The 15800-nt window shown below is 42.2% G+C and overlaps 1 protein-coding gene across 2 annotated transcripts in view; it reads right to left on the bottom strand.

Moving 5' to 3' along the window:
* Nucleotides 1-356: 356 nt before the first annotated feature.
* scai (suppressor of cancer cell invasion) overlaps nucleotides 357-15800 on the bottom strand; it is a 42623-nt gene continuing 27179 nt past the window's right edge. The window contains exons 10-17 of one of the 2 annotated variants that reach the window (XM_080419022.1): nucleotides 15386-15487; nucleotides 13976-14054; nucleotides 12797-12896; nucleotides 11866-11947; nucleotides 9056-9128; nucleotides 7239-7412; nucleotides 6834-6934; nucleotides 357-871 (exon numbers count right to left, since the gene is read on the bottom strand). In XM_080419022.1, the coding sequence (XP_080275148.1) occupies nucleotides 722-871; nucleotides 6834-6934; nucleotides 7239-7412; nucleotides 9056-9128; nucleotides 11866-11947; nucleotides 12797-12896; nucleotides 13976-14054; nucleotides 15386-15487 (861 nt within the window). In that variant the 3' untranslated portion in view covers nucleotides 357-721. Of the gene's footprint in view, nucleotides 872-6833; nucleotides 6935-7238; nucleotides 7413-9055; nucleotides 9129-11865; nucleotides 11948-12796; nucleotides 12897-13975; nucleotides 14055-15385; nucleotides 15506-15800 lie in introns of both variants that reach the window. The other variant, XM_080419021.1, reaches the window with a different exon arrangement.

The raw sequence follows: 15800 nt of genomic DNA on the forward strand, positions 1-15800 counted from the left end.
ACATTTACTTAAGTACTGTACTTAAGTACAATTTTGAGGTATTTGTACTTTTCTTGAGTATTTCCAATTTCCAATACTTTTACTTCTACTCCACTACATCTCAGAGGCAAATATTGTACTTTTACTCCACTACAATTATTTGAAAACTTTAGTTACTAGTAAATATTCAGATATAAATAATGATATTATGAAACATATATTAACCACTTTAGCCCTATTTTATACCTAGGCTATTTGAAAATAGCAGATCTACAAGCTCACAACGCGTCGCATCGCGACGCGTTGTGAGCTTGTAGATCTGCTATTTTGAAACATTTTTTTTTACTTTTGGTACTTTAAGTACATCTTGATGCCAATACTTTTGTACTTATACTCAAGAGATTTTTTTTATTCTGGACTTTTTACTTGTAACAGAGTATTTCCACATTGCAGTATTGGTACTTTTACTTAAGTAAAGCATTTGAGTACTTTTTCCACCACTGCGTGTTTGTGTGAGTTAGCAGGCGAGTGCTGGAGGTGTGTGTAGGTGGCGTTACCTGTCACACGGGGGCGCTCTTGGCATACATGTACAAATGAGTTCTTTTTTTCCTTTTTTTAATAAGTGTCAACAGTGTGTTGTTATGTACAGCGCTGCCATGTTGGTCCCTGTGAGGAGGAGGAGGAGGAGGAGGAGGAGGAGGAGGAGGAGGAGGAGGAGGAGGAGGAGGAGGAGGAGGAGGTGTCAATATGTCTCCAGTGAGTCGTTGTCCCAGAACAGGTTGGTGACATCCAGCATAGCCGCCAGGTCCAGGATGTGTTTCTGCAGCAGACTGCTCTCCACCGTGTCCTGTCTGGGGAGCTCTGGGTACGACTCTGGGAAACTCCTCACCTCCTGTTAACGACATTACATCATTATCATTATCATTAGATTACATTATTATCATTATCATTATATTACATTATCATTATTATCATTAGATTACATTATTATCATTATCATTATATTACATTATTATCATTATCATTATATTACATTATTATCATTAGATTACATTATCATTATTATCATTAGATTACATTATTAAAGATACACGCCATCCTTTTTTTCACGTTTTTGTAACCCCTTTTCACCCGGTGCCAATTATCTAAGTGATCCTGGGCGCTACACTCCCCCCGCCAGCCTAGTGAGACCAGAGCCGAGCTCATGCCTCCTTCAATGCATGAGAGCCAACTGACCTTCTTATCACCTGACAGGGGGGAGTTTCCCCGGTAGGACGTAGCTTCTTATCACCTAATCTCTCAAGAACAGATTCTGCTCTGCGTTGGAATCTGTCGTGAAGGCTCGTCATAACATGTACGCACTGGGCTACAAGTGGGCGTGCCTTCAGATCAGGAAGCAGGCCGCGCTTTACCCAATCAAATGTAGTGGGCGGGATTCACGTGTCCGTCGATCTTTCCCCCTCGAAACAAACCCAAACTAATTTAACAATAGCGTCCGCGGAGCAGACAAAACCACGGAAAGATATTCACATTTTAACTTACTCTTTCATCATAGAAACAAGTGGGCTTATAACCAAAACGATCCATGTTCTCTGGGAGAAGTGGTGTTAGTGTTCCGTGTAGAAATATTGTTAGTGGGAATGAAAAGATAGTGGCACCACCGGAAGTGAAAGCTGAAGGCAGACCAAAACCCCGGTTTCCTTTGTGCACGGGAGCTACGTCGCCATTGTCCCAGAGCCAACATGAGATAGTACAAACAGCAGAGGGCGCTGTTTTTCATTCTCATTTGGCTTTGGGTTCCCAGATTGCTTATCATCTGACAGGGGGGAGTTTCCCCGGTAGGACGTAGCTTCTTATCACCTGACAGGGGGGAGTTTCCCCGGTAGGACGTAGCTTCTTATCACCTGACAGGGGGGAGTTTCCCCGGTAGGACGTAGCTTCTTATCACCTGACAGGGGGGAGTTTCCCCCGGTAGGACGTAGCTTCTTATCACCTGACAGGGGGGAGTTTCCCCGGTAGGACGTAGCTTCTTATCACCTGACAGGGGGGAGTTTCCCCCGGTAGGACGTAGCTTCTTATCACCTGACAGGGGGGAGTTTCCCCGGTAGGACGTAGCTTCTTATCACCTGACAGGGGGGGGTTTCCCCGTATAGGACGTAGCTTCTTATCACCTGACAGGGGGGAGTTTCCCCGGTAGGACGTAGCTTCTTATCACCTGACAGGGGGGGTTTCCCCGGTAGGACGTAGCTTCTTATCACCTGACAGGGGGGAGTTTCCCCGGTAGGACGTAGCTTCTTATCACCTGACAGGGGGGAGTTTCCCCCGGTAGGACGTAGCTTCTTATCACCTGACAGGGGGGAGTTTCCCCGGTAGGACGTAGCTTCTTATCACCTGACAGGGGGGAGTTTCCCCGGTAGGACGTAGCTTCTTATCACCTGACAGGGGGGAGTTTCCCCGGTAGGACGTAGCTTCTTATCACCTGACAGGGGGGAGTTTCCCCCGGTAGGACGTAGCTTCTTATCACCTGACAGGGGGGAGTTTCCCTGGTAGGACGTAGCTTCTTATCACCTGACAGGGGGGAGTTTCCCCGGTAGGACGTAGCTTCTTATCACCTGACAGGGGGGAGTTTCCCCCGGTAGGACATAGCTTCTTATCACCTGACAGGGGGGAGTTTCCCTGGTAGGACGTAGCTTCTTATCACCTGACAGGGAGGAGTTTCCCCGGTAGGACGTAGCTTCTTATCACCTGACAGGGGGGAGTTTCCCCCGGTAGGACATAGCTTCTTATCACCTGACAGGGGGGAGTTTCCCCGGTAGGACGTAGCTTCTTATCACCTGACAGGGAGGAGTTTCCCCGGTAGGACGTAGCTTCTTATCACCTGACAGGGGGGAGTTTCCCCCGGTAGGACGTAGCTTCTTATCACCTGACAGGGGGGAGTTTCCCCGGTAGGACGTAGCGTGTGGAAGGAACACGTTATTCCAACCAGTTCCTTTCCCCTCCATCAGGCGCCCCGGCTGACCAGGGGGAGGCAGTATAGAGACCAGGATTACAACATGTTTTTGTGAGGGTACCCTAGGGGACACGGGGAGAACATGCAAACTCCACACAGAAAGACCTGCGCTGATGACGCGGGGGAGAAGACACGCCCACAGCGTCCCCGGCGGGAATCGAAACCAGGACCTTCTGGGTTCGATTCCCGCCGGGGACGCTGTGGGAGCTGGGTACACGCCATCCTTAACACTATAACCTAAGCATAACCTTAACCCTAACCCTGTCTATATATAGAGAGAGAGTCTGGAACTATACCTCCTGAATGTTATATAGAGTCTGGAACTACACCTCCTGAATGTTATATAGAGTCTGAAACTACACCTCCTGAATGTTATATAGAGTCTGAAACTACACCTCCTGAATGTTATATAGAGTCTGGAACTACACCTCCTGAATGTTATATAGAGTCTGGAACTACACCTCCTGAATGTTATATAGAGTCTGAAACTACACCTCCTGAATGTTATATAGAGTCTGGAACTACACCTCCTGAATGTTATATAGAGTCTGAAACTACACCTCCTGAATGTTATATAGAGTCTAGAACTACACCTCCTGTTATATAGAGTCTGGAACTACACCTCCTGAATGTTATATAGAGTCTGAAACTACACCTCCTGAATGTTATATAGAGTCTGGAACTACACCTCCTGAATGTTATATAGAGTCTGGAACTACACCTCCTGAATGTTATATAGAGTCTGGAACTACACCTCCTGAATGTTATATAGAGTCTGGAACTACACCTCCTGAATGTCAACACAAACATGCGAACTTTCGGGGACAGAGCCTTCAGTGTGGCAGCCCCCACCCTGTGGAACTCCATCCCAATAGGGATTCGCCATGCTCCAACACTGGACTCTTTTAAAGCTGCCTTGAAAAGACACCTATTCTCTCAGGCTTATGGCATATAGTTGTTTGTTGTTTGTTTGTTCATTTGTCTGTTAGTTGTTCATTGTTCTGATGTAAAGCGTCCTTGGGTTTATGAAAGGCGCTATATAAATTCAAGCTATTATTATTATTATTATTATATAGAGTCTGGAACTACACCTCCTGAATGTTATATAGAGTCTGGAACTACACCTCCTGAATGTTATATAGAGTCTGGAACTACACCTCCTGAATGTTATATAGGCAACAGTTTGGATGTCATGTAGTCTCTGTAGCCAAACAGCCAGAACAACACAGTGAGAACAGAGGAACAACACAGTGAGAACAGAGGAACAACACAGTGAGAACAGAGGAACAACACAGTGAGAACAGAGGAACAACACGGTGAGAACAGAGGAACAACACGGTGAGAACAGAGGAACAACACAGTGAGAACAGAGGAACAACACAGTGAGAACAGAGGAACAACACAGTGAGAACAGAGGAACAACACAGTGAGAACAGAGGAACAACACAGTGAGAACAGAGGAACAACACGGTGAGAACAGAGGAACAACACGGTGAGAACAGAGGAACAACACAGTGAGAACAGAGGAACAACACGGTGAGAACAGAGGAACAACACGGTGAGAACAGAGGAACAACACAGTGAGAACAGAGGAACAACACAGTGAGAACAGAGGAACAACACGGTGAGAACAGAGGAACAACACGGTGAGAACAGAGGAACAACACGGTGAGAACAGAGGAACAACACAGTGAGAACAAAGGAACAACACAGTGAGAACAGAGGAACAACACAGTGAGAACAGAGGAACAACACAGTGAGAACAGAGGAACAACACAGTGAGAACAGAGGAACAACACGGTGAGAACAGAGGAACAACACAGTGAGAACAGAGGAACAACACAGTGAGAACAGAGGAACAACACGGTGAGAACAGAGGAACAACACAGTGAGAACAGAGGAACAACACAGTGAGAACAGAGGAACAACACGGTGAGAACAGAGGAACAACACGGTGAGAACAGAGGAACAACACGGTGAGAACAGAGGAACAACACGGTGAGAACAGAGGAACAACACAGTGAGAACAGAGGAACAACACGGTGAGAACAGAGGAACAACACGGTGAGAACAGAGGAACAACACGGTGAGAACAGAGGAACAACACGGTGAGAACAGAGGAACAACACGGTGAGAACAGAGGAACAACACGGTGAGAACAGAGGAACAACACGGTGAGAACAGAGGAACAACACGGTGAGAACAGAGGAACAACACAGTGAGAACAGAGGAACAACACGGTGAGAACAGAGGAACAACACGGTGAGAACAGAGGAACAACACAGTGAGAACAGAGGAACAACACAGTGAGAACAGAGGAACAACACGGTGAGAACAGAGGAACAACACGGTGAGAACAGAGGAACAACACGGTGAGAACAGAGGAACAACACAGTGAGAACAAAGGAACAACACAGTGAGAACAGAGGAACAACACAGTGAGAACAGAGGAACAACACAGTGAGAACAGAGGAACAACACAGTGAGAACAGAGGAACAACACGGTGAGAACAGAGGAACAACACAGTGAGAACAGAGGAACAACACAGTGAGAACAGAGGAACAACACGGTGAGAACAGAGGAACAACACAGTGAGAACAGAGGAACAACACAGTGAGAACAGAGGAACAACACGGTGAGAACAGAGGAACAACACGGTGAGAACAGAGGAACAACACGGTGAGAACAGAGGAACAACACGGTGAGAACAGAGGAACAACACAGTGAGAACAGAGGAACAACACGGTGAGAACAGAGGAACAACACGGTGAGAACAGAGGAACAACACGGTGAGAACAGAGGAACAACACGGTGAGAACAGAGGAACAACACGGTGAGAACAGAGGAACAACACGGTGAGAACAGAGGAACAACACGGTGAGAACAGAGGAACAACACGGTGAGAACAGAGGAACAACACGGTGAGAACAGAGGAACAACACGGTGAGAACAGAGGAACAACACGGTGAGAACAGAGGAACAACACAGTGAGAACAGAGGAACAACACAGTGAGAACAGAGGAACAACACAGTGAGAACAGAGGAACAACACAGTGAGAACAGAGGAACAACACAGTGAGAACAGAGGAACAACACAGTGAGAACAGAGGAACAACACAGTGAGAACAGAGGAACAACACAGTGAGAACAGAGGAACAACACGGTGAGAACAGAGGAACAACACGGTGAGAACAGAGGAACAACACGGTGAGAACAGAGGAACAACACAGTGAGAACAGAGGAACAACACGGTGAGAACAGAGGAACAACACGGTGAGAACAGAGGAACAACACAGTGAGAACAGAGGAACAACACGGTGAGAACAGAGGAACAACACGGTGAGAACAGAGGAACAACACGGTGAGAACAGAGGAACAACACAGTGAGAACAGAGGAACAACACAGTGAGAACATAGGAACAACACAGTGAGAACAGAGGAACAACACGGTGAGAACAGAGGAACAACACGGTGAGAACAGAGGAACAACACAGTGAGAACAGAGGAACAACACAGTGAGAACAGAGGAACAACACAGTGAGAACAGAGGAACAACACGGTGAGAACAGAGGAACAACACGGTGAGAACAGAGGAACAACACGGTGAGAACAGAGGAACAACACAGTGAGAACAGAGGAACAACACGGTGAGAACAGAGGAACAACACAGTGAGAACAGAGGAACAACACAGTGAGAACAGAGGAACAACACAGTGAGAACAGAGGAACAACACGGTGAGAACAGAGGAACAACACGGTGAGAACAGAGGAACAACACAGTGAGAACAGAGGAACAACACGGTGAGAACAGAGGAACAACACAGTGAGAACAGAGCTACGTACCCTGAACAGCTTGTGGAGTCTCAGAGCAGCGGAGCAGAACACGAAGCGGATGAGCAGCAGTCGTAGGAACTCGTCACCGAAGAATTGTAAAAAAGCTTGATCTGTGAACACAATGATCATGTGCTCAGGTAGGACACCTACTGGCTGGTCAGAGGCATTGCATGGAACTCTTTTTCCCGGACATTCAGCATCTCATGGAACCAGGGACGGATTAACCCCCGCACGGGCCCCTGGGCCCACCATTTTAGCCCCCCCCCCCCTTTTTAATTAATTAATTAATTTATTTTTGGTTATGAGGCCCTTGTCAGGGGTGCATGCATGTGTGCGTGCATGTGTGTGTGCGTGTGTGTGTGTATGTATGTGTGTGTGTATGTGTGTGTGTGTGTGTGTATGTGTGTGTGCTACCTATGGTTCGTGATCGAGTTATCAGCTGTCCGATGTCGTGGTAGACTTTTCGGAGAAAGTCTTGGGCGCGCTCCCACAGCGCGTGTCGGACGCTGTTCAGGCCGCACACGGAGAAGAACGCCAGCAGAGGGCAGTACAGGAACAGTGTGAAGAGGCTGCCGCGCTGAGACTGGTCTGAGAAGAAGACCGGTTGGAGACACAGGCGAGCACGATGACAGCATTATTAACACGTTCAGTCCGGGAACGCATACCGTGTCGTTTTTAGATTTCTTTGGCTATTCAAAAATAGCAGATCTACAAGCTCATAGCGCGGTACTCGGTGGCGCGCTATGAGCTTGTAGATCTGCTATTTTTTGAATAGCCAAAGAAATAAAAAAAATGACACAGATGCGTTCCTGGTCTTAATGGGGTAACACACATCTGTTGTGTCACCTTCATTAGACTTTTAGTTGTGATTAATGGTCAATAATAGCGAATCATAATGATTTAATTGTGTTTTTCGGCGTTAGTAAAAATGACATTTTCTTTTTGCCTTTTATGCAGTGTACACAAACAACTTCACAGAGCAGATATGACACATAACTTAAATATACAAACACTATTACTGGAATGAATAAATGACAGTGACTGGTAGCTATGATTAGAAAATAAATAATGTACTTAACCATTATATACTTATTTTGTTCAATAATAGGGAAAATAGCCAATCTACCGGTTCACAACACATCTTACAGATGCTATTTTATGTTTAAAACTGTTATTTTTTTCTTTTTGTGTATGAAACTGTTTCAACATGTTTCCCTAAAATCCCCCAACATAAGGACCGCGGGTTGGAAGTGGTTAAAGAATGTGGACAAAAACATAGAATAACTAGAAAAAGTGCTCCTCGGAGCACAGGTCTCCGCCAGGTCAGGTAGGTTGTTGTGGCCTCCTGGTGGCGCTATAATAGGCCATTGTGAAAAGGGTGCCATTTATTCTTAGGTCTTTCACGGCAATCGGACACTGCATTCATGATTTGAGGCATTTTGTTCCAAAAATGTGTTTTGCGAAATTAGACCTGCTGGTGGCGCTATAACAGGCCAATGTGAAAAGGGGTGGCATTCTTCCTTGGCCTAGTGGGAATGTGTTTGTTAAATTTTACGGAAATCGCATGCTGCGTTCATGATTTGAGGCATTTTGTTCAAAACGTACCAATCCTGTAAACTTTGGAAGCCAACCATAGGCAATGAGGATGGAATATGGGAAATCGGACAGATTCGTGTTGATCACATGACTGTAGAGATACTGTGTACCGATTTGCATAATGTTTGGATAAAATCTGTAGGAGTAATGTAAAAGAATGGGTTTTGCAAAAGTCGGCCTCATGGTGGCGCTATGACGGGCTGATCTGAAAAATGTGGGGCAGAGGTTCTGCTGTGGTATCCAGGGAGTGTGTGTGCACAGTGTCACAGCGACAGGGCCAACGGTGGCGGAGATTAGCTGGTCGCAGACAGGACGGACACACACACACACACACACACAGACACACGGACACACGGACGGACGGACGGACGGAGGGTAAAACATACTCTCTCGCCATGCCTTTCGGCCTGGCGAAGACAATGATGGAAAGATGGCATTTCTGTTCATTTTATTCTGCTGTTTTTATCATAATTATGTCAGGCTCAGTAAAATGGTGCCCGTTTCTTTCAAAATGTTTGTAAACATGAACTGTAGCGCTGTACGCGTGTGTGTACGTGTACGTGTGCGCGTGCGCGTGCGTGCGTGTGTGTGTGTGTGTGTGTGGTGATGCAGAGAAGAAAGAAAAAACATGTAACCTTGAACACTCTTGGGATAAAGTGTAGGAGAGAGCAGACACACCAAGGGCTGGCCAAACAGGTTAGTGAAGTTCTTTACGGAAACACAAAGGACAGAGAGAGTTACATACATTGTTAGTATTATATGCATAAATACAGTATATTCATACATCATATATAATCTGAAGACACTTATATCTGTACATGCTTTTATCTGCAAATAAGCACTTATTTATACTTAACCCAGTAAGACCTGGAACGCATCTGTGTGTCATTTTTTGATTTGAGCTAAAAAGCATTATTGGACACTTTGGCTATTCAAAAATAGCAGATCAAAACCCATGTCATAGTCCTAAACAGAAACCACTACTACTATATGAATCATGTGCCAATAGTCATTCTATTCAAATTGCTTTTGTGCAAAACCTGACGGCACACTTTTCAAGTAACTGATCTTAGTTTTCATGAAATGAACAGCACCAAGACTGTTCTATAGTCCTATTAAAAACAGACATGTAAAATGACCAGTCTAAAGGTGACTTTTAGTAGGTGCTTCAATTTTAAAAGAATAAACTTATTGTTAAGGATGTTTGATATTGACTTTTTTCTCAACATCCGATTCCTATATCAACCGATATGGATATAAGCGGTATCTTTTCACCAAAAGTCAACTAATTGTCAGGTAACAACATCACATATCTAAGGTACCTTGTAAGTGTAAATGAAGACATAAGGTAAGTGTAAAAGAAGACATAAGGTAAGTGTAAATAAGACATAAGGTAAGTGTAAATAAGACATAAGGTAAGTGTAAATGAAGACATAAGGTAAGTGTAATTTAAGACATAAGGTAAGTGTAAATGAAGACATAAGGTACCTTGTAAGTGTAAATAAGACATAAGTTAAGTGTAAATAAGACATAAGGTAAGTGTAAATAAGACATAAGGTAAGTGTAAATGAAGACATAAGGTAAGTGTAAATAAGACATAAGGTAAGTGTAATTTAAGACATAAGGTACCTTGTAAGTGTAAATAAGACATAAGGTACCTTGTAAGTGTAAATAAGACATAAGGTAGGTGTAAATAAGACATAAGGTAAGTGTAAATAAGACATAAGGTACCTTGTAAATAAGACATAAGGTAAGTGTAAATGAAGACATAAGGTAAGTGTAAATAAGACATAAGGTAAGTGTAATTTAAGACATAAGGTACCTTGTAAGTGTAAATAAGACATAAGGTAAGGGTAAATAAGACATAAGGTAAGTGTAAATGAAGACATAAGGTAGGTGTAAATAAGACATAAGGTAAGTGTAAATGAAGACATAAGGTAAGTGTAAATAAGACATAAGGTAGGTGTAAATAAGACATAAGGTAAGTGTAAATAAGACATAAGGTAAGTGTAAATAAGACATAAGGTAGGTGTAAATAAGACATAAGGTAAGTGTAAATGAAGACATAAGGTAGGTGTAAATAAGACATAAGGTAAGTGTAAATAAGACATAAGGTAAGTGTAAATGAAGACATAAGGTAGGTGTAAATGAAGACATAAGGTAAGTGTAAATAAGACATAAGGTAGGTGTAAATAAGACATAAGGTAAGTGTAAATAAGACATATGGTACCTTGTAAGTGTAAATAAGACATAAGGTAAGTGTAAATAAGACATAAGGTACCTTGTAAGTGTAAATGAAGACATAAGGTAAGTGTAAATGAAGACATAAGGTAGGTGTAAATAAGACATAAGGTAGGTGTAAATAAGACATAAGGTAGGTGTAAATAAGACATAAGGTAGGTGTAAATAAGACATAAGGTAGGTGTAAATAAGACATAAGGTAGGTGTAAATAAGACATAAGGTAAGTGTAAATAAGACATAAGGTAGGTGTAAATAAGACATAAGGTAGGTGTAAATAAGACATAAGGTAGGTGTAAATAAGACATAAGGTAAGTGTAAATAAGACATAAGGTAAGTGTAAATGAAGACATAAGGTAGGTGTAAATAAGACATAAGGTAAGTGTAAATAAGACATAAGGTAGGTGTAAATAAGACATAAGGTAAGTGTAAATAAGACATAAGGTAGGTGTAAATGAAGACAAAAGGTAAGTGTAAATAAGACATAAGGTAGGTGTAAATAAGACATAAGGTAAGTGTAAATAAGACATAAGGTAGGTGTAAATAAGACATAAGGTAAGTGTAAATAAGACATAAGGTAGGTGTAAATGAAGACAAAAGGTAAGTGTAAATAAGACATAAGGTAGGTGTAAATAAGACATAAGGTAAGTGTAAATAAGACATAAGGTAGGTGTAAATAAGACATAAGGTAAGTGTAAATAAGACATAAGGTAGGTGTAAATGAAGACAAAAGGTAAGTGTAAATAAGACATAAGGTAGGTGTAAATAAGACATAAGGCAGGTGTAAATAAGACATAAGGTAGGTGTAAATGAAGACAAAAGGTAAGTGTAAATAAGACATAAGGTAGGTGTAAATGAAGACAAAAGGTAAGTGTAAATAAGACATAAGGTAAGTGTAAATAAGACATAAGGTAGGTGTAAATGAAGACAAAAGGTAAGTGTAAATAAGACATAAGGTAGGTGTAAATGAAGACAAAAGGTAAGTGTAAATAAGACATAAGGTAGGTGTAAATAAGACATAAGGCAGGTGTAAATAAGACATAAGGTAGGTGTAAATAAGACATAAGGTAGGTGTACATGAAGACATAAGGTAGGTGTAAATAAGACATAAGGTAGGTGTACATGAAGACATAAGGTAGGTGTAAATAAGACATAAGGTAGGTGTACATGAAGACATAAGGTAGGTGTAAATAAGACATAAGGTACCTTGTAAGCCGAGCTGTTGGATGAATCCACGATGACAAACAGAGGTTTCCTGGTGAAAGGGAACAGATCTCCAGGATGGAGGCTGTAGAAAGAACAGACATTCCACATGTTTACAGATCATCTCTAGCCTATTGGTGTGTGAGCAGTTCTCTATTCAACAGCAACTATCAGTGTGTAGCTTCATGTTAACACATCCACCGCCAAGGGCTAATCTCATAATGTACTCACCAGTGCCAAGGTTTTATTGTTGTTTTTTGTTTTTTTCAGGTCGCCATAGGCCCCGTTAAAATCCTTTAGATTGCGCGATCCACTGTTTGTAAACAACGGGCACATGTCCTGGTGTCTACTCGTCAAGACCGCGTGTCAAACGGAGTCGCCATGTTTGAGTTCTGACCGTTTATGTTAACATGGGAAATGCGAGGATGAAAAACTACATAGGTTTTACAGGGCTTTTAGTGTACGACTTAGAATGGAGGCCGAAGGGAAACAAAAAACGGGATCGCACTTCCGGTCGACTTCTAGTGGTGTTACACTGAAAATGGTCCCCCTAGAAAATTGAAAAAAAAAAAATCGAAAAAAAGGAAAAAACACCCGGACCGTAGGACTACGGTTTCGGCGCTTAACAGTTGGATTTAACGGACCGTAGGACTACGTTCTTGGCGGTGGATGTGTTAATGTGTATATCCTCAATACTTAGAAAACATTTCATTGGTCTGCTCTTTTTCCCCCTCTACCTCTTTGCCGAAAATAGCAGATCTACAAGCTCACAACGCCTCGGCTAATGTTCCCCTCAGAATAGTGATGGTTAATGTAAAAGAATAACATTTTAAAAAGTTCCCATATGAATGCTTACCAGTGCACTGAGGACAAGCGTTCCAATATGAATGCTTACCAGTGCACTGAGGACAAGCGTTCCAATATGAATGCTTACCAGTGCATCTCTTTCTGGGACTGGTTCCGTTTCTGCACCGTCTCCCCGTTCAGCACGTCTCTGTTTGTATTGGTCAGGACTCCTCCCATTTCATATGGACCTATAGGAAACACACAATCCATTTCATATGGACCAATAGGAAACACACAATACATTTCATATGGACCAATAGGAAACACACAATCCATTTCATATGGACCAATAGGAAACACACAATCCATTTCATATGGACCAATAGGAAACACACAATCCATTTCATATGGACCAATAGGAAACACACAATCCATTTCATATGGACCAATAGGAAACACACAATCCATTTCATATGGACCAATAGGAAACACACAATCCATTTCATATGGACCAATAGGAAACACACAATCCATTTCATATGGACCAATAGGAAACACACAATCCATTTCATATGGACCAATAGGAAACACACAATCCATTTCATATGGACCAATAGGAAACACACAATACATTTCATATGGACCAATAGGAAACACACAATACATTTCATATGGACCAATAGGAAACGCACACATTTAATCCATATCAGTGTTAATTTTGTCGAAAAATGTCCGTCAACCTTTTTTCACTGACGGAAAATAAATTAAAACTAAATAACAAGAATTAATTAGATATAAATAAATCCAATTTGACCATTTGATCTATTTGTATGGATGGGCCACTACCTTCATAACTGTATGTACAGTATGGATGAGTCACTACCTTCATAACTGTATGTACAGTATGGATGAGTCACTACCTTCATAACTGTATGTACAGTATGGATGGGCCACTACCTTCATAACTGTATGTACAGTATGGATGGGCCACTACCTTCATAACTGTATGTACAGTAAGGATGGGTCACTACCTTCATAACTGTATGTACAGTATGGATGAGTCACTACCTTCATAACTGTATGTACAGTATGGATGAGTCACTACCTTCATAACTGTATGTACAGTATGGATGAGTCACTACCTTCATAACTGTATGTACAGTATGGATGAGTCACTACCTTCATAACTGTATGTACAGTAAGGATGAGTCACTACCTTCATAACTGTATGTACAGTATGGATGAGTCACTACCTTCATAACTGTATGTACAGTATGGATGGGTCACTACCTTCATAACTATGTACAGTATGGATGAGTCACTATACCTTCATAATCCGTGCGTCCGTTGGGGAACACTCCGGTAGCAGAGAGGTAAACCAGCAGAACGCTGTTTGCAGGAAGTTCCTGGAATGAACGACAGCCACGAAAAAAACCTTAAATATTGTATTTATTTTAGAAACAGTTCATCTTTTACTCAGGAGGGACAAACGCCCGTCGCAGGTTGATGATGTCATGTGTCCATATGTGGTCTAGACCTATGGAATGATGTCATGTGTCCATGTGTGGTCTAGACCTATGGAATGATGTCATGTGTCCATATGTGGTCTAGACCTATGGAATGATGTCATGTGTCCATATGTGGTCTAGACCTATGGAATGATGTCATGTGTCCATATGTGGTCTAGTCCTATGGAATGATGTCATGTGTCCATATGTGGTCTAGACCTATGGAATGATGTCATGTGTCCATATGTGGTCTAGACCTATGGAATGATGTCATGTGTCCATGTGTGGTCTAGTCCTATGGAATGATGTCATGTGTCCATATGTGGTCTAGTCCTATGGAATGATGTCATGTGTCCATATGTGGTCTAGCCCTATGGAATGATGTCATGTGTCCATGTGTGGTCTAGTCCTATGGAATGCATGTGCAAAAAAAATAAAACACATATAAAATATTGATGTGATCACATTAACCTTAGGAAGTATTAAAAGTAGTTTTTTATTTGCACATTCATTCCATAAATTCCATTGGGTCATCATCCTGCAACGGGCGTTGTCGCTATTGAGTGAAAGATGAACTATTTCTAAAATAAATAAAATCTTTAAGGTGTTTTTAATTTGACATTTTAGTTATAGAGGACAAGTATAATGTATTAAGGCATATTTGGCTTATTAGCCCCCCTGTAGCTCCCCTATACAATACCCTACATGTATGTCAGCAAGGCAAACGGTGGCTTTTCTCTAGACAAACAGGTTGGCTGTCACGTAAATAAATGGTAAATGATGTATTTATACAGAGCTTTATCCAAAGCACTTTACATAGATTGTGCATTACATTCACACACACCCATTCACACACACACACACACACACACACACACACACACACACACACACACACACACACACACACACACACACACACACACACACACACACACACACACACACACACACACACACACACACACACACACACACACACACACACACACACACACACACACACACACAAATCGATGGAGGAGGAAACCATACAAGGCACCAACCTGCTCATCAGGAGCAGTTAGGGGTTCAGAGTCTTGCTCAAGGCCACTTTGACACTAACTCTAGGGGAGCCCACAGGGATCCAACTGGAAACCCTGCAGTTCCCATCCGGCTGCTCTAGCGGACGCTCTACCCCTGAGCCCCTGAGTAAGTACTTTACCTTAAAATAATAAATGCTTTCTTACCTTAAAAGAGGCAGACAGAAAGGTGAAGAGTTGGCTGAACGTCGGCTTGTATAATAAATACTTGTGAGGATTTTCTCTCTTAGCCGGCTTCTCACTGGGTTCCTGGGAAGAAACCACCATCTATTAAACACATTACGGTAAGTTATGATGATGACCATCTATTAAACACATTACAGTAAGTTATGATGATGACCATCTATTAAACACATTACAGTAAGTTATGATGCTGTTGACCATCTATTAAACACATTACAGTAAGTTATGATGCTGTTGACCATCTATTAAACACATTACGGTAAGTTATGATGCTGTTGACCATCTATTAAACACATTACGGTAAGTTATGATGCTGTTGACCATCTATTAAAGACATTACAGTAAGTTATGATGCTGTTGACCATCTATTAAACACATT

Source organism: Gymnoscopelus braueri, assembly GCF_963280865.1.
Source record: "Gymnoscopelus braueri genome assembly, chromosome: 22".
NCBI lineage: Eukaryota > Metazoa > Chordata > Actinopteri > Myctophiformes > Myctophidae > Gymnoscopelus > Gymnoscopelus braueri.